The following is a 26,549-nucleotide window of genomic DNA, read 5'->3' as shown; positions in this document are numbered from 1 at the left end:
GAGCTGGGGTAGAAAGAATTCACTGTGTCCTTTTACTCCCCGTGGGAGCAGGTGTGAGCCTGGCCGGGTCGCCGGACCAGACAGCCGCGAGGTTGTGGGCTGTTGCTTGCTTCCTCCCAAGGACAGGGACTGGGCTCCGGCCCTGCTCCCGCCTGCCCCGTCCTCTTGCTGCACAAGTGGTAAGAAAGTTGCTTCCTGTTTGGTTCTCAAGCCGGCAGCTCAGCCGGGGGTGGGAAGCAGCCCACGGTGGCGTGGACCATGCCCTGCGTGCCCCGCCTGCTCCCAGGGCGGAGCTGCTGCGAAATGTCATCTGCGTGGGTTCTGTGAATTCCGCCGGCAGAAGCTCTTCTTCCAGAGCCACACCCCTGAGAAATTCTCTCTCCGCTTTGCTGTGCTGTGTGGAAGAGGCCAGTGTTCATTTGGAACTGAAATCTCAGCTCCTGCTGTTAGGTTCCAAGGCCACACGGCACACCAGTCTCCTCGGAGCTCTAGTTCCGCAAGGAGCCCCACGGGCCAGACGGAAACCGAACCGGGGTGGCGGCTGCTGCTGCTTCAGGCTCCTCCCTGAAAACTGTGCAGCAAACCGTGGTTTGTGTTGATGTCTTAGGAAAGGGGACAGGTGCACCATTCTGCCCCAGCACAGGGGGACGCCGGACGTCTGTCACAGGCGGCTGGGGCAGGGAGGAGAGATGCCTGTTTCCCAGGACCTTGGCCAGAGGGAGATTTGGACCCTGGGATGCTTCTCTGCTCAGCTTTCTCAGACGAGCTCATCCCACAAGGGGAGGCGGTGTGTGTGCTCCCCCGGAGTCGAGGAAGGTGTCTGGCTCCAGGTTTCCTGTGCAAGCTGATTCCTCTTTTTTTTTTTTTTTTTTTTTAAAGATTTTATTTATTTATTTATCAGAGAGAGAGAGAGAGAGTGAGCGAGCACACAAGCAGGCAGAGTGGCAGGCAGAGGTGGAGAGAGAAGCAGGCTCCCTACCGAACAAGGAGCCCGACGCGGAACTCGATCCCAGACCCCTGGGATCATGACCTGAGCCGAAGGCAGCAGCTTAACTGAGTCCCCAGGCACCCTAAGTGGATTCGTCTTATGGCTCATTTCCCTGATGGTCTTCAGGGTGCCATAGGTGGACCCATTGTCCCAGGCATCCTGACTGTGTAAGAGCTCTGGTCACCTCTTCCTCCAGGGCTCTGCTCTAGGAAACTGGAGGGAGTGTGTGGCGAAACCATCCGAGTAGGCCTCCACTTCCCCCTTGCTGAGATGGTCTGGTGACTGTGATAACTGGTCTGGAAATGGAAAGCAAGAGACAGGGCTGGGGTGCTGAGGTGGGGACGGTGGCGGTGCTTGCGAGTCACATAGGGGCCAGGTGGGTTTTCACTAGCAAGGTGATGCTTGAGTGAAGTTTGAAAGAAGGTGAGTGAGATCACACCAAGAGCCTTCTATCCGAAGGGAGAGCATGTGCAAAGGCCTTGGGGCAGGAGCAGCAAGAAGGTCCTGTGGTCACAGGAGACAGCTTAGGACATGACCTCAGGGAGGTGACAATGGTGTGACAGAAAGCCATTACAGAGCCGTGACCCCGTGGGACCCTGTTTCACGGGGCCATCCTGGCTGCAGTACTGAGTTCAGATGACACAGGGTTGAGGATGGCAAGGGAGGTGAATGATGAAGCTTTTCCAGGAACTCAGGCAGAGATGGGCTCTAAGGTGGACCAGACAGGCGGCCTTGGAAGGAGGGGTTAGTGCTATTCTGGGCACCTGTTGAAGATGGAGCTCACAGGGCTTGCTGGTGGGTTCGTTATTGGGAATGCAAGAAAGGAGGAGTTGAGTAAGTCCGAGCTCTTGTGGGTTGTCCTGAGCAAGGTGAAGCAGGAGGTTTCTGGGGGAAGGAGGTAGTCCGGCTGCCACCTGCTGAGGAAGGTGCCTTTCGCAGTGGACCTGCTGATGTTTGTGTCTGGGGGACTCTGAACTTCTACCTCCTCAGCAGCTTTCATTTACAGTTCTCCGCCACTCCACACACTTCGTGTTTTCCAAAGATCTATGTTATTACCAACTTCCAGTAGCAGGAAGAAACCTGAAGAGGATTTCCCTCTTATGAAAAAGTCAAAAAGTGGGCATCACATTCAGCATCTGGTTTGTGGGGAACCCCTACGGGCGGCATGCGCCCCGACCAGCTCCTTCCTGGGCTCTGCTCCCCGCCTCTGGCCACCAGCGCTTTGACCTGTGTCTGTGAGCATCCGCTGGCCTTTATCTCCATGTATTTTGGGCATCCGGTAGGATGTTGTGTCCTGAGGCCTAAGAAGAGCCAGAGAGAAGTAATTTTGGGGTCTGACATGCTCACTCATTTTCCTACATGAATGAAAGGTCATTCCTTCTTCAGTTTACACCATTTCCGTTGTGAAAGATTTCATAGGAACGCGGCACTTTTGGCTGGCTGGGGAACCTGTACCCCATCCTGCAGGGTTAGCTCCGTCCTGTGCTGCGCAGCGCGTTCCATGACTTCCGGAGTTTTGGCTCTCCCACACGCTTCGCTCATTTTGCCCAGTCTCCACCCCTGGCAGCCGCTGATCTGTTCTTTGTACTTATGAGCTCATTTTTATGCCACGTAAAATGAGATCAGATGGGATTTGTCTTTCTTATTTCAGTTTGCCGTCAGGGCCGTCCACGTTGTTGCAAACGGCAGGGTTTCTCTCGACGGCAGAAGAGCACCCCCTGCACGTGTCAGACGCTATATTTTCTTTCTGTTCAGCCATCAGTGGACACCATGTGATGGCTGTCCACATGGTGGCTGTTGGGATAAGGCTGCAGTGGACGTGGGGGTGCACATACCCTTTCAAGGTCTTATTTTTGTTCTTTTTGGGTAAATATCCAGAAGGGGGTGGCTGAATCATATGGTAGTTCTAGTTTTTGTTTTTTGAGGACCACACTGTTCTCCGGAGTGGCCGCACCCGCTTGCCTTCCCACGGGCAGTGCGGGAGGCTTCCCCTCTCTCCGCGTCCTCACCAGCACTTACGGTCTCTCATCTTTTTGGTACTAGCCATTTGGACAGGTGGGAGACAGTATCGCGTTGTGGTTTGGTTTCCATTTCCCTGATGGTCAGTGATGTTGAGCATCTTTTCACATACCTTTTGGGCACCGGAAGGTTTTCTTTGGAAAGCTATTCAGACCCTCTGCCCATTGTTTAGTTAGGTGGTTTGTTGGCTACTGTCGTATGAATTGTTTATATGCTTTGCATTTAACCCTTTATGAGATACATGATGTACAAATATCTTCTCCCATTTCTTAGGTTACCTTTATATTTTGATGACGGTTTCCTTTGCTGTGTGGAAGCATTTAGTTTTAAGTAGTCTTTATTTATTTATTTGTTTAAATGTGCTGTTGCTGTCTTTGCCTTTGATGTCAGATTCAAAAAGTCGTCACCAACACTGGTGTCCGGGAGCTTACTGTGTTTTCTTCTAGGCGTTTATTGCCTTCTAGGTGTTTATAGTTTCAGACCATATGTAAACGTCTCTAATCTATTTCAAGTTAAGTTTTGTGTATGTCGTGATGTAACGCTCAGTTTCATTCTTACACACTGCACGTGTCTGAGTTTCCCGGCTCCATTTGCTGAAGATACTGTCCAGTGTGCACTCTGGGTTCCTTGGCTGTAAATTAGGTGAACATGCGTGGATTTATTTCTGAGCTCTCCCTTCTGTGCTGTGTGTCTGCTTTTATGCTGCTCCCAGACCATTTTACTGATTCCTGGAGCTTTGCCACGTAGTTTGACGTCAGGAAGTGTGATGCCTCCAGCTTTGTTCTTACTCGAGGTCGCTTTGGCTATTTGGGGTGTTTGTGGTTCTTTACCAATTTTAGGATTATTTCATTGTTGTGAAAAACACCACTGGAATTTTAATAGGAATTGGATTCAGTCTGTAGATAGCTCTGGGTCACATGGACATTTTAACAATATTCTTCCAATCCATGAACATGGAATATCTTTTTTTTTTTTTTTTAAATTTGTGTCTCTTTCAATTTACTTCATCAGTGTCTTAGAGATTTCATTGTATAGGTTTTTAACCTCCTTGGTGAAATTATTCTTAGATTTTTTGTTGTTGTTGATGTGGTTGTAAGTGGGATTGTTTTCTTAATTTTTCTGATGATTTTTTATTATGTATGGAAATGCAACTGATTTTCACATATTGATTTTGTGTCCTGCAACTGTACTGAATTAGTTTTAGCCATTTTTTTGTGGAGTCTTTAGGGTTTTCTATAGGTAGTGTCATGTTGTCTACAAACAATGATGATTTTCTTCTTCCTTATCAATTTAGATGCTTTTTTTTTTTTCTTTTCTTGCCTAATAGCTGAGGGAGGGCTTCCAGTACTGTATTGAGTGGACGTGGTGAGAGGACATCCTTGTCTTGTTCCTCTTCTTACAGGGGAAGCTCTCAGCTTTTCATTGAAGGGCATGTGAGCTGCAGGCTTACCACATGGACACTTTATTATGTTGGAGGATATTCCCTCTACACCCACTTGAGAGTTTTTTTTTTTTTTTAAATAAATGGATGTTGAACTTTGTCGACATTTGTCTGCACTGATTGTAATGATCATAAGATTTTACCATTTTGGTGAGTGTCGTGTCTCATTGATCGCTTTGCGGATGTCGAGCCATCCTTGATCCCTGGAATGAATCCCGCTTGATCATGGTGTTTGATCTTTTTCTCGTCAAGCTGGGTTTGGTTTGGCACACTTTGGATGAGGGTTTTACAGCTTTATCAAGGCTGTTGGCCTGTGATTTTCCTTCATTGTACTGTCTTTGTCTGGTTTAGTGTCAGGGTAATGCTGGCCTCCTAAAATGCATTTAGAAGTGTTTCCCATTCTTTGTTTTTCTTGAAGAGTTTGGGAAGGATTGGCATTCTAACTTTAACCTTTGGTAGAGCTCATCAGTGAAGCTGTCTGGCCTTGGATATTTGTTTTTTGGGTAGGTTTTTGATGATTGATTCCATCTCCTTACTAGTAATTGGTCTGTTCAGACTTTTTGTTTCTTTGTGATTCTGTCTTTGTAGGTTGTTTGTAAGGACTCTAGTTTGGACCATTTGTTTGCTTATAATAGTTCACGTTACTGTCTCATGATGCTTCGTGTTTCTGTGGTGTCGTTTGAATGGTTCCTCTTGTCATTTTGGTTTTCTTTGAGTCCTCTCTCCTTTTTTCTTAGTAGGTCTAGTGAAAGGTTTGCGAGTTTTATCTTTTCAGAAAAACAGCTCTTCATATCCCTGAGGTTTTCTATCATCTTTTCGTCTTTATTTCCTGATCTTCGTTATTTCCTTTCTTCTGCTAACTTTGGGCTTAGTTTGTTCTTCATTTTCTAGTTCCTTGAGGTATAAAATTAGGTTGTTCATTGGAGATTTTTCTTGTTTCTTTTTTTGTGGGGGGGAGAGAGCGAGCACAGGCAGACAGAGAGGCAGGCAGAGGCAGAGGGAGAAGCAGGCTCCCCGCTGAGCAAGGAGCCCAATGTGGGACTCGGTCCCAGGATGCTGGGATCATGACCTGAGCCGAAGGCAGAGGCTTAACCCACTGAGCCACCCAGGCGTCCCATTGTTTCTTAATATAGGTATTTATTGCTACAAACTTTCCTCTTAGAACTGCTTTTCTTGCATCCCATAGGTTTTCTGGGTGTTAATGTTTCCATATTCATTTGTCTCAAGGTTTTGTTTTCCGGTTTTCTTTGGATTCTTCTTTCCCTCACTGGTGTCTCAGTAGGATATCGTTTAATCTCCGCATACTTGTGTCTTTTCCCATTTTCTTGGGGTTGAGTTCTGGTTGCATACTCTTGTGTTTGGAGGAGGTTCTTGATACGATTTCAGCCTCCTTAGATTTGTTGAGACTTGTTTTGTTGCCTAAGCTGTGCTTTCTCCTAGAGAACATGCGTGTGCACTTGAGAAAAATGTATATTCTGCTTTGGGAGTGAATTGTTCTGTGTTAAGTCCGCCTTGTCTAATGTACCATTGAAGGCCAATGTTCCTTATTTTCTGTCTGGACATCTGTCATGCAAACTCTACCCGAAGACTCGGTGGGGCTCCAGGAGAAGATGCCCATCACTCTGGAGGGCTGCTGGTCACGGAGTCCCGAGTCTCCCAGTTGTCAGTATCTTCATGGTCATGAGCCTCCACTCCTGCCCCGTGGCCTCCCGAGTGTTGCCTCCGTCTGATTGGCCATCCTCCCCGGTGCTCCAGCCACATCAGTCACCTGATCAGACACCTCTGGGGGTCCCCTCTGAGCCCAGGATGAGGCCCTGCCCTGGTGGGGCCTGCAGGTGCCCATGGCTGGTGAGCCGCCTCTCCTCCCGCCCTGGGGCCTTCCTCCTCTCAGTCTTCCTCCCGGAAGCCCTCCCTTCTTCCCTGCTCTGGGCTCCTTCTCGCCTCATGGAGTCTTAGCTGGCTCTATGTCTGCGTCCCCGCCACAGGGCTGCTGCGTGGGCAGAGTGACTGTGCCATCTGGACACTCTGCTCTTCTTCTTCCTGGGGTCCACGGTGTGGCCCCAGCGGCCGTTGGGTGTGGGCGGCAGCCCCAGCACCCCCGGGGCGGGGTTGGGAGTCGCGTCTTGCGCGGAGGAAGCAGGTAGGGCTGGGCCTCCCCACGGCCGGCAGAACTGCTGGCCCTTGGTGTTTGAGGAGCGGCTCACTGTGCTCTGGGGTGACGGTGCTTATTCTGGGTCTGACTGATGCAGTAGCACTTCGGCACGGTGCCCCTTCTCTGTGGGAGCCCCTCAGTACACTTCCTGTACACGGCCCCCTCACTGTGGGAATGCGAGCACAGGGCAGCCCCTCCCCATGTGGAGCCCCCCCCACCCCCACCTCGCCCACCGCGGGCAACCAGGGGCATGGACTCTGGCCCCGGAGCCTCCCCAGAGACTTGCATGCTGAGGCCTGGTGTCCTTGACCGCGAGGGCGGCCTTTAAACCTGGAATTCATGTCCTGCAGGAGATCTCTGTGCGCCTGGTCTTCGGGGAGGGACTAGCGATTTCACTGGGGGGCGCGTCCTGAGCTGACCCTTTCCTGGGGTGTTCCGTCCCCATCTTTGGATGGGGCCCAGCGGCTGTGGGGAGTGACAGGGTGGCCCGAGCAGGCTGCGGAAGGGGACCAGCCCCAGCACTAGTCAGAGATCCGGTGCTTGCTGGCAGGCTGCCTGGGGGCAGGGACCGGTGGGCGGGTCACTTGAGCCGAGGCAAGGGGAGGCTTTCTTCCCTCCAGGAGGAACGTTCTGTTGTTTTGTTTTGTGAGCAGGACACTTAATGAAACGTTTCTGGGCAACATTATCTGTTAAAGACAGAGTTAACTTATGCCCCAGTAAGCTGTGGTCACTTGAAGCAGTTGGAATTTTGTCCAGGTGATTGGGAGGTTTGGAAAAAACTCGGGGTGGTTCTGACCTGGCTGAGCCCTGTTGCTGGGGTCGCCGAGTGGGCGGGCGCCTCAGGAGCTTTCCCCGGGGATGTGCTGTGTGGTCACGAAGCACTTGCCGTCTGTGAGTCTCGTCTGGTCCCCCCCTCCCCAGAGGGTGCGGATCCTGGCAGAGCCCTTGTGGACCCCAGCCCCGGGGGCAGCCCCCGCCCACCCCACATCCCAGTTCTGTAGCTTGGGTACTTAAGAGACGAAGAAGAGGCCAGGAGGGGTGAGGAGGAGGGGGAGGAGGCAGTATGCCCCAAGCAGAGGTGAGGACAGGAGGGACAGCACCGGAGGGCTGGTCCGCAGGGTCCTGGGGCCTCCCCACCCGAGTCTCTAGCTGCCCACATGAGGACCAAGCCAGGAGCCCTGCAGCTGCCCCCGCCCCTCCCCCGCCCCCTGCCCCTCCCTGCCCGGCCTCTCCCCTTCCTGCCTCCCCTCCCCTCCGTCTTCCCCTCCCCCTTCTCCTCCCTGCTCCTTCCTCCATGCTCCTCCCTCCTTCGGGGTTTCAAGTGAACCACCTCTGGCTTTTGTGCCTCGTTAGCAGCCCTAAGTCCACAACTAGGTGCTGTTTCAGCCCCAGAAACGCGCAGGGTATGGCTCAGGGGTTAGTCCTTCGTCAGAGCTTCGGGGCATCCCTCGAAGGTCATGTGCATTCTGCAGCCGCCCGCAGCCCCGACATGGAGCCCCGACATGGAGCCCCGTCTGGAGAGGCTTTGTGCAGTGGCCCCATCCCGAGCCCCAGCCGGCCCTGTGGGGTAGGCGCCAGGGAGGGGGAGGGACCGCGCCCCTGAGCTCGCCTTGCGCTCTCTCTAGAAGCAGCGGAGCAGGGGTGCCGCGTCCTGACTCTGGGCTGGCGAGGGCTGCAGAGCAGAGCAGCGGACAGGGAGGCTTCTCTCTCTTGAGAGCCAAGGCTCCTTCTCTTGCGACTTTCAGTCAGACCGCTGTCCCGCCTGGGCTGTCCCTGCTTGCCTCTCCAGCCACCGGTCGCCGCTGGGTCACTCTCTTCCATCCCAGGACACCCCAGGATTCTGTGTCCTCAGGTCGGAGTGTGCGGGGGAGGGGCGTGCAGGGCACAGGCAACCCAGGGGCCAAGGCTTTGAGGGAGCTGGGGAGCTGAGCACAGCAGACAGGGTGCCCCGGCCCAGCCTCGGGTGGAGGATGCGACCTCAGGGGCCTCACCTTCGTACTCTGGACCCCGGGCTGTTTGGGAAAGAGCCACTTAGCTGCTGGCGGCCATAGGTTTTCTAATACCGTTGACACAGAATAAATTTGCTTCTCTTTAGTTTTCGGTCTTCTGGGGCCAGTGAATAAAGGAGGGGAAGAGACCGGGGCTTGGCGTCCGTCTGACACGAGCGCGTCGCTTACAGTCGGAAAGACGCGGACACCGGACAGTGCCGCGTAGCTGTCCTGACCCTCACCCTGACCCTAACCCCAACCCCAGCCCTCACCTAATCCTAACCCTCGCCGCAGCCTCCCTGGTAGAGCCCAGGAGTCCCGGCCAGCTGAGCTCCCTGCAAGCGCGTGGGAAGCTTCCCCGTCCTTCCCTTTCCCTTGTGCGTCACCGTAACTGTGAACACGGTTGTTTTCTTTTGTGTTTTTCTGTGCAGGAGGTTTCTGTCTGTCTTTCTGCGCGGGAGGTTGGCGCGTTTGGTCTGCCGTGGAATTTAAACTTAGCGGGTGCCATTCCGGCAAGACGTGCGCCGTGAGACCTTCTGTGCTCATCGTCGCTCCTCCCCGGGCTCTGTGGGCGCAGAGCCTTACGGATGTGACGTCCGTCCACAGGCAGTCCCAGAGGAAGGGCACCTGCCGCGGGCCCTTGGGGTTTCCTGGCGCACACTGCTCAGCGCCCAGCTCCCTGTCCCCTCGTCCCCGGGTTCTGTCCTTGGGGTCCTCTCCTCTTAAGCAGGAGGACCCGAGGCTCCTTGTCCAGGCACTTTCCACGCCGGTGCTCCGAGCCAGCCCCTTTGGTTGGGACGCTGGGCGCTCTGTGACTCGGACAGGCCAAGGTGGGTCCTTGCTCTGGCGATGGTGGTGGGCTCTGGTGGGTCTGGGCTGGGCACAGGCTCAGCCACCTGCAGCCCATCTCTCCGTGACCCAGACTGGGGAGACGGGTGAAGTGGATGTAAGGGAGCCCCCGCCGCCCCACCGCTGGTGCCCACAGTGCACAAGAGGCTGTGTGCTCAGCAGGGCTGAGCCTGCCGGGCGGTGAGTGAGCCTGTTCCCTCGGGGGCCCTGCTCCAGCCTCAGGGACACAGTCCCCCCCACCCCCGGCAGCCCTGTAGCTGGACCCCCGCAGGTGGGTTGCATGGCTGAGGACGAGCTGCAGAGCCCTGTCCAGCTGGGGGAGGTCTGGGGAGCTGGGTGTCCCCAGAGCCCAGGCCCCCTGTCCCCTGCCTCATGTTCTCTCTGCTGGTCTCTGTGGAAGGGACCCTGGTTGGGAGTGTCCCGCTGTCGTCAGAACCCCGAATGCCGAGCGCTGCTGTGGTCACAGGCTGTGAGAAGCGTCTGTCTCCTGAGCCTCGGCGTCCTGCCGCTCACGTGCCTGTCCCACACAGGGTATGAGACGCCAAGAAATGCCGTGGGAGCCAAGGTTCGGGAGCATTTCTGCAATGTGGGAAAAAGCAGGCACAGTGACGTGGGGTATCTGGGGGCTGCCCCGGCCTCAGAGACCATCTTGTGACGCGGAGCCACACCACCTGCAGACAAGTCCTGTGAAATGGTCCCACGGGGCTCAACCTCTGGGCTCCTGCTCTGACCGAACACGTCATCTTTTTGTTTAAAACCGCGATCTGGGTGCACAATGCAGTCTTTCATTAAGATGCTTAAATTGGAAAGTGACCGCAGTCGCACAGCCCAGACTGGAATTATGTCCTGCTGCCGTCTGTCGGAGGACCGCGTTGTGTCGGTGAGGCTCTGTGCTCTGGCCGAGGTCAGTCTTGGACAGAGCCGGCTGCGGTCCAGCTCGGTCCCCAGAACACCGTCTGCAAGCGCTGAGGGTCCCCAGGGAGGGTGCCACGTGCCAAGTGCCACCGGGAGACGGCTCAGAGATGCGGCTTTGGCCCCTGCGTGACTGCAGGGGAAGCAGGGTTTTCGGTGTGGCCTCAAGGGCCTAGAGGGGCAGGATGCCTCCCGGGTGCCGAGCAGGCCGTCGGGGTTAAGTGCACGCTGGCCTCAGAAATCCGGGGGCAGAAGCGTGTGTTTGTGGGTTGTTCTCAGGAACGTGGCTTCCCACGGACGCTGCTGTGGGGACAGTGGTGTTACAGAGCGTGCTGTGAGCCGCTGGGCCCTCGCCGGTGTCCAGAACACAGATCATGGCACCAGAGGCTGGCTTCCAGTCCCCGCGCTGCAGCTGGAGCAGGTCACGCACCCGCAGGGGCCCCGCGAGCTGGGCACATTGGCGCAGGTGGCCATTGGAGCAGCGAACCCCAGCAGCGTCTGTCCTGTCTTGTCTGTGTCCAGTGGGGAACGGGGCGCTCCGCTGGCCTCTGTTCTCAGGTGTTTCAGGGACAGCAGGTGTTAGTGAGATTTGTGCTCTGCGGTTTGAAAGAAAAGTGTTGAGGACGAGTGACCAGTGTTCAGACAGGAGGAGCCACATGGCCGTGGCTGCTGGTGTGTCCCAGCTCCTGCTGAAGAGCCTGGGGCAGAAGCGCCACCCTTTGTCCCCGACCCCGGAAGGATGTCTTCAGTGGCGGTGCCCCCCCGCTGGCCTCGCGCACCAGCGGCACCCGTGCTGAGCTCAGACCCACGAGAAAGCTGTGAGTTGCCCGAAAGCCCGAGGACCCCTCGGGCTGCCCGGGTTGCTGTTGTTTGGGGCTGTTCTCCACGCAGCTCTGAAAATGCCGGGTGCCCACACCCCGTCTGTGGCGACAGCGCTGAGTAGCTGCACACCCGGTCCTCACCTCTCGGGCGGCTAAAAATACGTTTCCCTTCTTCCTCACTTCCTCTCGCGACTGTGGAGTCCATTGTCCCCTCTTCCTGCGGATATGTCGCGTCTTTCCTGTTCCCGGCGGTGCCTATGGGGTCTAGGCGCACCGGCCGGGCGGGGCCGGATCCAGGGAGGACCGGCCCGGCATTTTCTTGTGGGACCAGCATCAGTGGGAACCCTGGCATCTTGGACGTGCTCGTGTGCAGTGCAACGTGTCGCTGCCGGCTGGGCCCTCTTCCCTTTGCAGGCTCACCTGTAGGACGCAGAAGCCTGGGAGACTTTGGGACTCACTTCCTTGGGAGATGACGTGGCAGGAGAAGGCGCTCCCCTCCATGCAGCTCCGAGGGCCGCGTGATCCCTGCAGACATGCGTCCTGTCCCTCCCGCCACCCGCTGCCCAGGAGAGATGTCCGTCCGGCGTCCATGCTGCATCACAGGCCGTGACCCCTGCGGACACCACGCTCGGTGCCTGGAATGCAGCGGACGTTGGTTGACTATTTGCTGGCTGACGTGGGGTGGTGGGTGTGGAGTTCTGTGTCAGGGTCGCCGTGCCTCTGTCCCTGTCCCTGTGGACCAGGTCACCGCAGCCCGAGGCCACCGCTTCTCAGGGAGATGCGCTCCCACCTGCATTATTTCCTCCCGTAACTGCCACAGTCTGCGTGCGTCTCTGCTTTGGGAACCGAGCGATGGTTTCTGGCCAGGAGGGTGAACTCTGCCGTGGGCTCTGTGGGCCCCCGAGGGATATATGTTGTATCGAATCCTTGGAGAGGGCCGGGGGTGGGCATGGTGGGACAGAGGACGGACCACAGTGTGACTCGACCAGTGCCCGCTGCCACCTGCCCAGTGCCCCCGCGTGCCGGGCCCTGTCTCAACCCCCTGTGTTCAGATGTTTCACCCCTGCAGCAGCCGAGGCCACCCCTGCTGCTGTCCCCGTGCTCCCGCTGGCCTGTAGGAGGGCAGGGGTGCAGCCCCAGCATGGACGTTGTGCTCCTGGGTCTCCCCGGGGTCAGTTCCCAGGAGCACTCCGCACCTCCGTTCCTTCACTTGGGACTGGCACGGGAGCCCGTGTCCTGGAGGAGACACGGGACGAAGCTGGCGGACAAGCCTGAAGCACAGCGCAGAGGGGCGGCCGTGCGGGCAGGGTGGGCCATGCCCCCATCGGGGCCCTCACCAGCTTCCCTTGTGCTGCCCAGGCTGAGAGCTGGCGTGGTGGGCACCGCAGCTGTGTTGGCAAGGGACCCACAGCTTGCCCTGCTGCGGGCAGGTGTGGGCTGGGGCATCGTCACCGCCGCACTCGCCTTGGTGCCATCCTGGCCACCTCAGAGCCCGGGCGTTGGCCGTAGTAGCCGGGCAGGTGTCCGGTGCTGTAGTCCCTGCGAACCAGGGAGCGGGCAACAGGATGCCCCTCGGGAGCCGGGCACGGATATCCTCACAGTGTGGCTGGTTTCATATTCTCAGACTTTGTTCTCTTTCGAAAGCACATCGGGAAACCAAGTGCAAAGAAGAAGAAAAAGAATAAAGCTGGGTGTGCAGAGACCTGGCCTAGACCCCAGAGCTTAACCACTGAAGGCTTAGGGGACGGTCAGCCTGGTCCGTGATCCTGGGCAGCGAGTTGTTGACTCGAAGCCAAAGCTGAAGGAAGAGAAGGGGCAGCCATCTGCCCTGGGCTCCTTTCTCCCGACCCTCGTGCCGGGCTAGGAGGGGTCCGCCAGCAAGCCCGGTGTGAAGGGAACTCCTGGCCGTGACCGTGGGGAGATCAGGCCCTCGGGGACTCTGCGCGCTCACAGGCGTGATTTCGGGGGCGAGTGGCCGTCCTTCGGGAGTGGCCCCTCAGTGAGCAACGTGACTGGGGCTGACGTCAGCCCTTCACCTGTGGTGACCGTGGTGTCTTTACTCCCGCAGGGGTCCAAGGACTGACGTTTCCCAGCTGCGCCATGGACCAGCCCGAGCCACCCGCCCCTGCTCCTGAAGGTAACCTTCGTCTTGCAGGGCCCCTTCCGACGTTGCGGGCCCTCGGGGAGAAGGGGAGGGTCTGGCCACACGTCCCGAGGAGGTGCAACTCTGAGCCCCTGCCTGCCCAGTGCTCCTCCCTTACCTTGGGGTGCCGTGTCTGAGCCTCCTGCTGGGCCCTGGGCACCCCCCCAGGGCAAGCGCCTGCCCGGAGTCCTGTGAGGTCCAACTCCTCCCGACCCGTTGCAGACCCACGTGGGGAGGAGGGCAGGCGGACCTCCTGACTGAGGGACCACAGGTAGGCTCTCGCCACCCCAGGCGTCCGCTGGTGGAGCAGCAGGATGGTTTCCAGGTCTGCCTCCTTTTGCGCTCGGCTCGCTCAGGGAGAGCAGGGACCTCTTCTGTCTGGCTGCTCTGTATGTGAGGTTGGCGAGGGAGGGGCCCCGTCCTGGGCCGTGGCCAGACCACAGAGACCACAGCATGGCAGCGGAGGGTCTGGTGCTGTCCCTCCCAGCTCGCAGGGCACGGTCCGCTTGGGGCTCCCGTCCCCGGGACTTCCCTTGACCTGTGCCCGGACAGATGTGCATGTCCCCAGCATGCCGGGAGGCTGTGGGACCCGAAGGGCAGTGAGCCAGAGTCTGGGAGGAACCCATGTGGAGCCAGAGCCTGGCCGTCCCTTCTCCTGTGCTGGCTGTGGCACTCGGGGCCTTGAGTTTATGGTCTTGCCTCTTGGCAGGAGGCATCGTGGTCTCCTGATGCCTTCCCAGAACTCATAGCAACCCCACCTCCCACCATGGTAGGGAAGGAGGACCCCTCCGTTGTCCCGGTGCCAGAGGAACGTGGCCTCACCCACAGCCGGGTGGCAGGCACCTGCTGATGACGGGTCGGGCTCCAATAGGACACAGAGAACAGAAGCTGTGTGCGAAGGGTGGAGGGGCGGTGGCCTGTGATGGTGGCATTGTTCTGGGGACACCGCTGTGCACACGCAGCCGCCACCCCAGGGATGTCCGGAGCCAGGAGGAGGCCGACAAGGACCGTGGCCGTGAATGGCCCCTTGTTGGGGAGCGGTTTGCGCCTGCTGCTTTGCAAAGCCCTTTTTTTTTTCTAATGATAGTAAGAAATAGAGCACAAACAGCCTTCTTTCGAAATGAGAAGAACATCTTATCTTGGATCAAGCTTTTTTTGTGTTATAATAGATGTGGTCTTACTGGCCCCAGGGACAAAATGTGTCGCCTTTATCTGAGCTTAAAAATGAATATTCTCTTATTTTTTCCACTCAATGTCTTAGTTCCTCCATGGCATGGCTTTCAGACCTGTTTGTGGGTTTTCAGCAGCCCTTGAGGGCTATCTGCTCGAAGAGGGGACGACCTAGGAGGGGCATCTATGTGTCCCTGAGCCCTGGAGCCCCCGTTCCCCTGAGGGGTGAGCGACCCGAGCCAGCCCATCCTGAGCCCAGGCTCTGTGTCAGCTGCGTAGACCGGTGCATTACAGGAGCAGAGGGTGGCCGGCCGGGCTGGAGGCAGGCAGTGTCTCCCTCCCTGTCTCGGCCCAGGACTCTAAGTCCCGGTGGGAAATGTAACATTGTAGCCTGTAGTGACTGAGCCTTTGTTGCAGTTTGGGAAGACGCTAAGACCGTGTTGACCTGAGAGATCCAGTGTGAACTCTCGTTTCCTTGGAAGTGCGCTGGCCCCAGTGGTGCAGTTTGCTGCTAGACTGAGGCGGGGGGCTCAGTTGTGGGAGGAGGGCGGTCGCGGGTCAGACTGTACTCCTGGTGCTGTGTTTGCTGACAAGGTTGTTGTCTTGTCAGGGTGTTGACCAGAGGGTCAGCCTGGCACGGGGTCTGAGTCGGGGCCCGGCTCCTCTGCCTGGAGAGCTGTGGGCAGGACCCTGGGTGGTGCCCTGGGACACATCAGGAATGTTGCCGGAGTCGGGAAGAGGAGAGTCCAAAGCAAAGGGACTCCTCCGTGGGTTGGTTCATGGCCCTGCAGTGGCCCGGGGCCTGGGGGGATCCTGAGGTTCCTGCTGTGGACCTCTCACCCCAGGGAGAGTGTGCAGAGATGGGGAGGGACCGAGGAATGGCTGAGCTGGAGGGGCTCCCGGAGTCCAAGCAGAGCTCCTTGGATGTGACTCCAGAGCTCCAGCAGGAGGTCTGGCGTGGACGGTGGATTTTGTGCCGATGAAGACCAAGGCTGTGGGCAGGCCTGGCCTCCCATGGGGAGTGTGTCGGTTACTCTGGAGCACTCGTTGTGGGGGCAGGAGGGGTCCATCAAGAAGCAGCCTGCCTGGGCAGCCATGCCACTTCCTGCGGACAGGACCACGGATGTCGTCTCTTAGAGCCTGGAGGCAGGAGGCCCAGGGTCCAGGGTGGGCAAGGCAGGTTCCTCAGAGCCTCCCTCCTTTCTCTCCCTGTATCCTCCTGTGTCGTCCTTCTGTGTGTGTCTGTGTCGCGATCCCTTCTCCTTATGACGACCCTAGTCCTGTGGCACCAGGGCCCGCTGTAGGGACCTCGGACCTCCGCATGAGTCGTGTTCGAAGTACTGGGGCTTTGGCCTTCAGCATATGGTTTTGGGAGACACAAATCAGTGTGTCTGATTTGTGGAATCGAGAGGAAACAGCGGAAAGTAGCAGCCGGATAGGTGGGAGGAAGCCAGGAGTGTGTAATGTCACTGATGCCAGACGCGGCAGTGAGGAACAGCCCAGTGACGGGCGGGGACAGATGCGGATGACCCACGGGCTTTGGCTTTGGGGACACATCCCCCAGCATCCCGTGAAGCCGTCTGCCCAGGGGTGGTGGGGGAGAGGAGCAGGTGCAACACAGAGGGTTTAGGGCAGTGAGACTCCTGCATGTGACCCTGCCATGGTGGACACGAGTCATTGTCCAAAGCCATCAGGCACGGCCCCTGACGGGAGCAGCGGACTGTGGGTGACAGTGACCTGTCAGTGTGGGTCGGTCATAAGAAAAGCTGTTTGCCACTTACTTTCCTTCCTGAGCACATTAAACAGGAATCCTTTCTCCCTGCATGGGGGAGCCCGGGGTTCAGGCCCATGGGGTCAGAGGTCATAAGGCTTTTTTTTTTTTAAGATTTTATGTATTTATTTGACAGACAGAGATCCCAAGTAGGCAGAGAGGCAGGCAGAGAGAGAGGAAGGGAAGCCGGCTCCCCGCCGAGCAGAGAGCCCGACGCGGGGCTCAATCCCAGGACCCTGAGATCATGACCAAAGGCAGAGGCTCAACCCAATGAGCCACCCAGGCGCCCCAAGGGTTTTTTAATAGCAGTGTTTGCAAGGTCACGTAGGTGGTCGCACGTTTGCATGGGTGTACAAGCACCTGCTTAATTGCCTGTTTTTAATGCTTCCACGTGAATCCCCACCTGGAAGTAGGTCCTGGGCCGTGGGGCAGCTCCATGTTTGGCCCGGATGGTGTACACACCGCCTGCTCCAGTTCCCGTCCCCTCCAGCGGCGCACCGGGGTTCTGGTTCTCCAGTCCTCGCCAATCTTTGTTATTTTCTACTGAGTATGAAAGGACCAATTACAAACACTATTAGTGTGTCAGGAACCTCTTTCCAAATCACTGAATAAACTTCAACAAAACAAGGTTAACTGTTTCAGTAGTAACGCACTGTGTAAATGTGTCGTGATTTGGAGACTGTCTTCTGTCGTAAGACACGCAGGTAAGTATTCGATGACCTCTGATCATTTCCTCAAGGCAGACATTTCATGGTAGAATTTCTGAGATGGAGGATTTACAGAATTAGAAGGCTCGGGTGAGTATTGGCGAGCTACCGTCCACAGGGTCACCAGTGCACACTCTCATCGGAATTCCGTGTTCTAAAGACGTGTTTTCTGAAGACTTTCCTTGATTCCATGTCAGCGTTGCCGCTGTCTTGCTTTTAGCCGATGAAAGTGACGTCCCAGCACGCCGGGCGGGCCCGTGTGTGCCTGGACGTGGCGTGGGCGTGGCGTGGGCGTGGCGTGGCCGTGGCGTGGGCGTGGCGTTCTGGCCGAGAGGTCCCTCCCGCCTGCCCCCTCCCAGGGGCCAGCCTGAGCTCTCCGTTACTTGGAAAGTGTTTCCTCTGAAAGACCCCTTAGAGTGTGTTGCTGGTTCCAAAGATTCAGGGACAAAATACACACCCGGTATTTAAAGCCACTTTTTGTTTTGGACCGTCAGTGGTCCGTCTGGGCAGTGAGGCCCCAGCTGGAAAGAGTTTCTAGGCTGACTCCTGCGGCGACACACGTCCGTCAGCTTCCCTCCCTAGGAATGACTCCACCCTAAAACCCTGATACGGACTGTCCCGCCCCCCAGGCTCCCCCACCCCCCTCAGGAGCTACGAGGTGCCTGCGTCCTTCAGCGGCCCAGGGGCATGGAAGCTGGTTTCCGTAGCCTGCTCAGCACCCACGCTGCTTGTCTGTTGCTGACCCAGGCCCTGACCTGGGATCAAGGGGCGCTCGGGGGGCTCTGGGCAGAGTGGGAGGGGTGTAGACCACCCACCATTGTGATGGGACAGCCCGGCCTGGCCTCACGCACGCCCCACCGACTGGGGAGGTGACCCCTTCCCATCATCCGTAAGGCCCCAGGCCATCCCGGAATCCACTTGGACCCCAGCCCCGGGGACAGAGCAGGGAAGCGAGCCCTGCGGCTTTAGCACAGGGGTGTGGAGAGCGAGGTTCCTGATGTCTCCGTTACCTCAGCCTGAAGACGCACCACCCCCAGCCTCTGATCCTGTTCACGTGTCCTCAGTTCTAAAATAACCACGTTCAGGTCCCTGCGTTCCCCGTAGGCGCCTTGGGAAACAGCCGGGCATGTGTACCAGCCGTTTGGCTGGTAAGTCGGGGTGGAACCATCTGGAAGGGACCCGACCTGGGGCAGTGGGGCCTGTCCCGGCAGATCCTTCCCCAGCCTCACAGAGCCGGAGCTCTCTGTGCCTGGTGCCCTCTGAGCGGCGGCCCAGAGAAAACCCGGTCACGCTGGGTGAGCTGGTTTGCTTGCTGGGTGAGTGATTTCTGCTTGTGCTGACCTTCCCGTCATCTCTCTCAGCGGGTCACGTTTTCCTCCCCTTAGTGCCCATTACTTCATAAGGGAACCCCCTAGATTCCTCTAGGGCCTGGGGTCCCTCAGTCCCGCAGGGGCCCCTCCCGTGAGTGTGCAGGAATGTGACCTTAATGGCCCAGAGCTTCTCCCTGGAAAGTAACTGATTTTTTCTGATATTTCGTGATTTGTCTGAGCACCAGACACCAGCCGACTGTCTTGTCACCGAGGGAGTGGTGCGCTGGTGGTTAAGGATGTCCAGTTCGGGGGTTTCCGTGTTCTGACTTCGTGCCTCAGAGTTGGGGTGCAGAGAGGAGGAAGAGGCTCTTCCCTCCCACGCTGGCCCCTGCATGTCCTGCTCTGTCCCCTACCCCAGCTCCGTAGCCGGGGCGCGGTGACCCCTCACGGGCTGCCTGGGCATCTGTCCACCTGCCCCCCGCTTTGTGAGCCAAGCATGGGGGTCCAGGCCTCATCCCGGTGGATGAGTCCCGAGATGGCCAGTCTCAGATGCCTGTCCCAGTGCCCACCGGAGACCCCCTCGGTGACATCCTTGAGGCTGAGCCCCACTCCCTGCCCCGCACATCCTTGGCCAGGAACGTGTGGCCAGAGGGCTGGAGGGCGGCCTGACATGTGCAGGGAGCACGAGGTCCCCTGCCTCCGGGTGGTGACGTACTTTGCAGGTGGCCGCGTGGGCAGAACCGGGGGGTCTGGGGACCCGTGGGGCGGGAGCCACGTCCGTTCCGCGAGGAGGTTGAACGTCTGTCGTGGGCGCCCCGTGTCCGGATTTTCCCTCTCCTCCATCCTCGCCCTGCTGCCCTGGCCTCCCTGATGTCCGCTGTCGCTGACAGCGCTTCTCCCTCCCTCTGGGCTTGACCGTGTCCTTCCGCCCCGTAGACAACGCCGCGAAGCGCGAGTCTGCCGACGAGGACGACGAGGGGGAGCAGTTCGATTTCGACAGCGGAGATGAGGTTCCGGAAGCAGACCGACAGGCTGCGGACGCCCCCCCGGCCGGGAACGCGGGCGCAGACGCGTCCGGCTCAGGTGGGTCCCCTGCGGCCACCGGCACGCGCGGCCCGGCGACTCCCTCGCCCCACGGCCAGTGGGACGGGCACGTGGGCCTTGGGCGTCCGGGTGTGGGACCGTCGTGACCTTTCTGGGGCCTGAGCCTGAGAGACGGGTTCGGCTCCGGCCGGGTGTCCCTCATTTCTGCTCCTGCCCCGTGTGGGCGGGCGCTGGGGGTGTTGGCGGGTGAAAGCGGCCCCGGCGCCGCGTCTGCGGGGACGTGGAGCGGTTCCAGGGTCAGCACGTCGGGAGAGGGAAATCCGCTTGGGTCTCCAAGGGGCCGTTGTCGGCTTCGCTCCCTGACGGGGAGGACGGGCGGGGGCGAGGCTTTCGTGTCTCCGTCCCTCAGAGCACCCTCTGCATGTCGCGGACTGGCCCGAGCTCAGCGGCCTCTCACTCATCTCGCAGTAGAGGCCGCGCTGGGAGCCGCCAGGCCCCGTGGGCGCCCGCCCCTCCGATGCCCCAGAGTCGGGGGCGCCCCTCAGCACCCCAGCTGTGGGCGTCTCCTGGGCGGCCCGGTGTTGCCTGGGCCCCAGGAGGGCAGGTCAGCGGTGCGCCCACCTTGATGCTTGTGTGTTTGCCTCCAGGAGGTGAGGTTGGGGTGGGGACAGACACGGACGCCCCGGCAGAACCCGCCGCCCTCCAGGCCCCGGCGAGAGTCAACCCCTACTCCGTGATCGACATCGCGCCCTTCCAGGACGAGCAGCCCCTGCCCCCAGACGCGGACGCGGAGGACGACACCGGGAGCCAGCCGGTGCCCAGCGGGTACTCGGTGCCCGTGCCCTGCGGCTACGCCGTGCCCTGCAGCCTGCCGCTGCTCCTGCCCGCCTACTCCAGCCCCGTCGCCGTCCGCGCCGTGCCCTCGCACGAGGAAGGTAGCGCCCCTGCTCCTCTCTGCGCACGGCGGGCCGGGAACTAGCCTTGTCCCTGGGAGCCGCGGTGCTGGGTGCTCAGCGAGAAATGCCAGAGCGGACCGAGGCGGAGCCGTCTGTGCTCCTGCCGAGGCCACAGGCACCTGCCACCCCTGCCGCAGGCACAGGTGTCCAGGCGCTCCTGAGGGCCCAGCACTGTGCCCCCAGCGAGTGTGCTGTGTTCTGTGCAAAGCGGACTCCGTGAACGCAGCCTGCTGAGTTTTCCTCTCTGTGAACTCTGTGCTCTGTGTCCCGGACACGCCACGGGGACACAGGCAGAGGGCTTCTGAGGGACGAGACACCCCCAGACCCAGAAGCACAACTTGGATTACGTGAGGTTTCAGTAAACAGGTTCTTTCCTTCCCAGTTATGCACAACAGAGACAAAACATCTTTAAAGAGAATCTCGAATTTACACTGGGAAACGCACAAGGTTTTCGGGGTTGATGTTTCCCCATATGTTTTCCTGGTGTAATTGGCAGTGATCTTGGAAAGTCACCACGATCCACAATGCTGTCCGTATCTTGTAGCCCAAAGACTAAGAACAATCTGAAAATAAGGAAGTCGGCATTGCAGTCAAAAAAAGATTAAGGAATATGTTCTTGTGTTAATTTGCTTATTTTCAGATTGTTTGGTTATTTTTAATAATTAAATACTAATTTATTCTAAGTAATTTAGTACATTTAAAAACCATTGGCTGCTTTTTGTGCCGTCCTCCTAGAGCTGTTAATAAAATCCTATCGTAACAAACACTGTGGTAAGTCCCCAGAGCCAGGAAGACAGGTCTGATCGTCTCTTGAGCCTTCAAAGACAAACCCGTGCACCAGGCTCTCCGCTGGGGTCATGGGAAAGCCTGCACTTCGGGGAGGCTGGGGTCCGAGGCCTGGACCTGCGCTGCCGGCCGGCCGTGAGATGGCCAGCCTCTGAACTCTTTGCACCTTGTGGTTCTCCCACGGACCTGGGGGTGCCTCCTGGCTGTGCCAGGGCTCAGGCCCCCCACCACGGAAGCTGCCCCATCTGGACCCTCAGAAACAGGAAGAGTCCTTCTCTTCCCGCTGCCCAAACCTATTCTGAAAAAAGACTCTGAGGTTCTGCTTCTGTTCTCTAGTGGTCCTCCAATGGCCAGAAAGTCACAGTGCTCTGCTTCTTGGCAAGAGCTTCCAGATCTTTCCAGAACAGCAAGAAATGAGCAGTTAGTGTGGCCAGAGAGAGAACTTCCGAGTGTGCTGACCTCCTCCTGACCTCTCCTATCCAAGGTCTCGTGTCTGAGCACACAGCAAAACGGGTGCATCTCCTTTCTTGAAACGGGGAGCACGGGGGAAGAACACATCATTTTGGGTGGGCAGTGCGACGCGGCTTGGGTGGTGTGCGTTTGGGGGTGGGGGGTGATGCCCTTGGCCCAGCCTTGGGGCAGCAATCCCGGTGCGCAATGTGGTTGCTGCCAGTTAATGTCCTTTCTTCAACACTTTGTCTAGTAGCTTTGTCTCTTGGGAGGTCCTGGGGGTCATTCTTCGGGGCAGCTGGTGTGGTGGAAAGAGCAGTGTTTGGAAGGGGGCACAGGGTTGAGTTCAGATCCCGACCCTGCCTGTGACCTGACCCGTGGTCCGTGGCAGATGCCTACCGTTCGGTGGCCTTAAGAACACGGCGAGTCCGTGTCTGTGTGGCCCCGGCTGCACCGCTGGGGGTTCCCACCACCGAGGAAGGGTATTTGTTAGTCATGAGCAGGGCCAGGGGACCATTTATAGCCGAGGTCTCCACACTAAGTACACTGCGCCCCGCTTTCATGGACAGCAGCGCACCGTCACTTCTTTCTTAAAGGCTTTTTGTGGACGGTGTCCCAGTGGGGCCGGTGGCGCCCATCCTCCGTTGAGCTCATGGCCTTTTGTCCTGAGCTCATCACCCTCTTGGTAAACCAGACCCAGAGGTGGGAGAACAGCCGTCGGCCGAGACACGTGTGACGGGCTCGTGTGTGCGTGTGCCTGTGTGTGCATGAGTGTGCGTGAGCACGTGCGTGAGCACGTGAAAGGTGGGTTGTCAGATGCCAGCGAAGGGACTTCGTCCCGTGAGGCCTCTGGAGGCTGCCGTGGACCGATCAGTCGTGAACCCCCGTGCGGAAGTTAAGCACTGAGAGGAAACCGGTTTCTTTGTCGCTCAAACGCGGTTTCTTTGGGGCACGGCTAATTCCCGCTGTTTCAGCGGCCTTCGTGTATCACTTTTTACTATGATCTTGTTTTAAATACATTTTATCTAAAACCTGAAAAACCTTTAAATCTGTCAGTTAATCATTTTTACGGTAAGATAAGCTTATCACTGAAAAGAATATAAAAGCATCTTAAGGATAAAAATCCGCTTCCTGAGCATTTTACCGTAAGCCTAAACCCACTGAGTTTTTTCCTTTCCTCACAGAAACTCAGGAAGCAGCAGACGACAGCCAGTTTACTTCTTTACGGTCTGAGGATCCAGCAAGCAGGTACCTTGACTAACTTCCGTACGTGCTCTGAGTTCGTGACCCTTTCCTGAGATGTGGAATGCAGCGTACGGGGGGCGGGCCTGCCCGCCCTCGGTGCTGTGAGGTGACCGGCCAGGCGCGCCCCCAGCCCGAGACCCTCCCTCCCAGGTCCGGGACCGCTCGCTGTGTCACCCGGGGCTCCCAAGATGCGCTCGCCGGGATACAAGGACCCCACAGGCTGTCCCTTGTGTTCTGGGGAGACAGGCCGTATGGGGGCACAGGCGGGTCGACCAGGAGCTGCAGCCCTCCTCGGGGGTCCGTGTGCTTTAGGGTCAAAGAGGGTCGCAGCATCCTGTGGGGGAGGGGGGCTTTTCCCCGCATTGGACCCACCTCGGTCTGGAGTCCTCCAAACTGATCTGATTGTAGATCTTTCATACCACTTGCCTTCAAAGACGCTGTCGTCTGCATGGGGTGCCCCGCGAAATCCCCGCTTCCCGGCGAGCTCCTCCTCGGGTTCCAGGACCCCGGTGCGAGCTCACTTGCAATACTGCGAACTGCTCTGTGCCTTCCCTCGTATATCCTGTGTCCCCCCTGCTGCTGGACGAAGGGTTTTTCAGAGATAAAGACCAGGTGTACCAAAGCTTAGCGTGCGATGTGCTTGGCGTGTGGTAGGTGTGCCCGCGTGCGGTTGCTGGGCCGCCGTGCTCGGGGAGCCACGCACCACGCCTGTTTCGAGTGTCCTGTCCTGTGGGTTTTGGCACATTGCATCATCCGTCCTCAAATTGTGTTAGAATCTACATAACGTAGTATTCTGCCATTTTAAGTCTACAAGCCAGCGGCCTCTTGTGTGTCCACGCTGCTGTACAAGCGTCACTACTCTCTGCTTTCAGAAGTTTTCATCTTCTCCGACAGAAGCTGCCCGCTGGGTGGTCATCTACCGTCCCCGTCCCGGCCCCAGAGAGCGTCCGTTCCGGGCTGGGCTACGAGCTTGCGTGATTGAGCTGCCCCGGGACTGGACTCAGGGCCGTTGTCCCCGTGTCAGGCTCATTTCCCTTCGGGTCACATTCGCGGGGCTCTCCCGTGTTGCGGGATGTGTTAGGGCTGCCTTCCTCTTCAAGCGGGCACCGGGGCCCAAGCTCCGGAGTGCCTGCCTGCTCCCGGCCCGTCGGCTCTGCGCCTGGGGGCGGAACGGCCGGATCTCGGGTGAGTCTGTGTCAGGGACCGCGCCGGTCACGTGGACGGTCCCGCCTTCTCCGTAAGATCAGGAGCTGATTTTCCATTTTTAAAGAGCACAGCCGTACCGCTGAGTGGGAAATGGTCCTCGTGGTGGTTTTGATGTGCATTTCCTTGATGAGCAGCGACACGGGCCTCCGCATGCCGTCGGCCCGTTTGTGTGTCGTCTTTGGGGAGATGCCGTCACGTCCTGTACTTACCTCCGAACTGGGTTTTGGTTGTTGAGTTCCCGGTGTTCTTTATGTGCTCAGCGTTAATCCCTTGTTGGGCGCGTGATTGGTGACGTTTTCTCCTGTTCTGTGGGCTGCCTTTCACTCTCTTGGTAGTTTCCTTTGTACAAAAGTTTTCGATTTTGATAAAGTCTAACATATATTTTTCCCTTTCGAATTGCCTGTGCTTTTGGCGTCCTGCCCAGTGAGGGCCGGCAAGGCCGTGCGGTGCGGCAGTCTCCCCGCATTTCTCCCAGGAGCTTCGTGGTTTAGCCCGCGGGGCTGACGGATGTTCTGATGGTGCTCGGGTCTGGCTGATTCAAGGTGTGCTTATGGCTCTCCGGGCCGGCGGTCCCAGCCCTGGGCTGCCAGGGCGATGTCTCCGGCTGTCCTCCTGAGCGTCTTTCGGTCTTCGGTTCTGTGCATTTTTGCTTCACTTACTGGGGTGTTGAGAAGCCGCAGCTGGGTGTTAAACTGGGGACGTGCCAATTAGGACCCGCTAGTGAGGTGCAGAAGCCTCCTGCATGTGTCCGTGGGAGCTCCCCCAGCCTCCCAGTGACTGGTTTGGGGGACGGAGAATCCCAGGGTGACTTTGATGGAAGGCACAGCTGGGGCCACCCACACGAGGGCACTGGGGTCACCAGATCGATCCCTGACACGTCCTAGGCCCAGGAGCTGTGACCTGGGGGAAGGGGGTCCCCTGCTGCAGCAGATACAGAGCAAGGTCCCCAGCACCTGTCACTTATTAGATGAGAGTGGACGAGAGCTCGCTAGCTTTTTAAGGGCTTAACTCCTAAGTGTTGGTTTTACAAGGTGCCCTGAGAAAGTGGAGCCGGACGGCACGGTGGGAATCCCAAGCGCGGGTCCTGCTGACAGATCTGGACTGTGGGTGTGGGCAGGCGTGCCACACCGTGAAATGCACGGGCAGCAGCTCAGAACTCAGGAGGCTCAGCTCAGAGCACCCGTGATGCTGTCCGGGGAAACAGAGGGGTACAGACTGGGAAGCAGGGGTACCCTTAGGGGACAGCCTGTGGCCTCATGACGGGAAGCGTCCACTGTTGTGATCTTGTGGTCTGTTTTCTCTTAGCGACGACCGGGTGCACAAGGAGGACAGTGCCCTCGCCCGGTGGGTTGCGGACCCGGCCAACACCGCGTGGATGGAGAGTAGGTACCAAAGCCACCAAGAGCTGGGCGGGCCCCTCTCCCGCCCCCGTGTGTGTCTGTCAGGTTCTGCTGATCATCCCATGGCCTCTTCAGGTCGAACACGTTAGAAACATCTTCATTGACCCCAAGTACTGGCTGGTGCTGTCCCGGCTCTCCGCAGCCCTCCTCTCCCTGCCGTGGAACCCCTCTGCTCACCCATCCCTGCAAGCAGTTGTTCCTTTCTTCCTCACACAGTGTCTGGGTTTTGCCGTGACCGTCCTCTGTTTGGGGACCAATGCTGTGACCCGGGCCCATAGTCAGCAAGTCACCGTGGGACATCAACCAGATAGGTTTTTCGGGATTCTCACTAAGATGCTTCTTCGTGCTACCGTTTTGAAAAGGGGATGGGGGGCTGGGGGCCGGGTAAGCCAGCCGACCGGCCGATGGCAGACCGGATCTTCTGGTCCACGTGGGGTTTAGAAAGCGCAGCTATTTTTAACTACGTGTGATTTTTAATTTTTAAAGAAAACTAAAGATGGTTTTTCTAATTATCTCTTTATTTTCCACTGGCTCACTAATTTCTGTGTCATTATTTTATATGATCGACTTCCAAGGAAGAATTGTCTTAACTTTATCCTAATTATTAAATTATCTTCCAGGATGTGTTGTTCTGGTTTTAATTATGACATTGTCGAACAAGGAACTTAGCATAAGTAGATGATTCTGCTAGGGGCTGCTAAATTGGGTTCATTACAGGATGAAATTAATATCTTCCAGTTCTCTAGAGAATTTATTTCCAAAGTAAAATTTGTCTGACTTTCCCTTTACTCGTTTTATTACATCAGAGGCAGCTAGTTAGAATAACGCACAGGTCAGGTGCGCTAAACTCTACCACAGTAAAAGAATCTGGGTATAACTTTTGATTCCCCACAAAACTTCCTGTCAGCCAGAGTCCCAGCTGGGTCAAGTAGCGTGTCATCCTTCATCCCAAGAAAACATCCTGTCCCAAAAGCAGGGGTCGTGCTCCCGTAGGTCTCACGGATTAGCCCTTACCAACTGACTTTCAGAGTAATTACAGCATCATAGGAGACTGTGGTCGGTCCTAACAGTGTAAACTGTACTTGGTGAGTCGGGTCAGGTTTTCACGTGTCCCTCTTTGTATTCCAGATCCAGAAGAAGCCATTTATGATGACGTGCCAAGAGAGAATTCGGACTCCGAACCAGGTTTGA

At 57.5% G+C, this 26,549-nt stretch overlaps 1 protein-coding gene across 5 annotated transcripts in view; it reads left to right on the top strand.

Moving 5' to 3' along the window:
- Nucleotides 1-26,549, top strand: part of ARHGEF10 (Rho guanine nucleotide exchange factor 10) — an 81,650-nt gene that overhangs the window by 4,121 nt on the left and 50,980 nt on the right. For all 5 annotated transcript variants that reach the window (XM_059156287.1, XM_059156289.1, XM_059156288.1 and 2 more), the window contains exons 2-7: nucleotides 13,239-13,307; nucleotides 19,208-19,354; nucleotides 19,963-20,250; nucleotides 22,692-22,755; nucleotides 25,264-25,340; nucleotides 26,487-26,543. In XM_059156287.1, coding sequence (XP_059012270.1) covers nucleotides 13,271-13,307; nucleotides 19,208-19,354; nucleotides 19,963-20,250; nucleotides 22,692-22,755; nucleotides 25,264-25,340; nucleotides 26,487-26,543 — 670 coding nt within the window. In that variant the 5' untranslated portion in view covers nucleotides 13,239-13,270. The remainder of the gene's footprint in view (nucleotides 1-13,238; nucleotides 13,308-19,207; nucleotides 19,355-19,962; nucleotides 20,251-22,691; nucleotides 22,756-25,263; nucleotides 25,341-26,486; nucleotides 26,544-26,549) is intronic.

This window comes from Mustela lutreola, chromosome 18, assembly GCF_030435805.1.
Source record: "Mustela lutreola isolate mMusLut2 chromosome 18, mMusLut2.pri, whole genome shotgun sequence".
Classification (NCBI taxonomy): domain Eukaryota; kingdom Metazoa; phylum Chordata; class Mammalia; order Carnivora; family Mustelidae; genus Mustela; species Mustela lutreola.
Note: the sequence above shows the minus strand (reverse complement) of the source record. Positions and strands in the feature narration are given on the sequence as shown.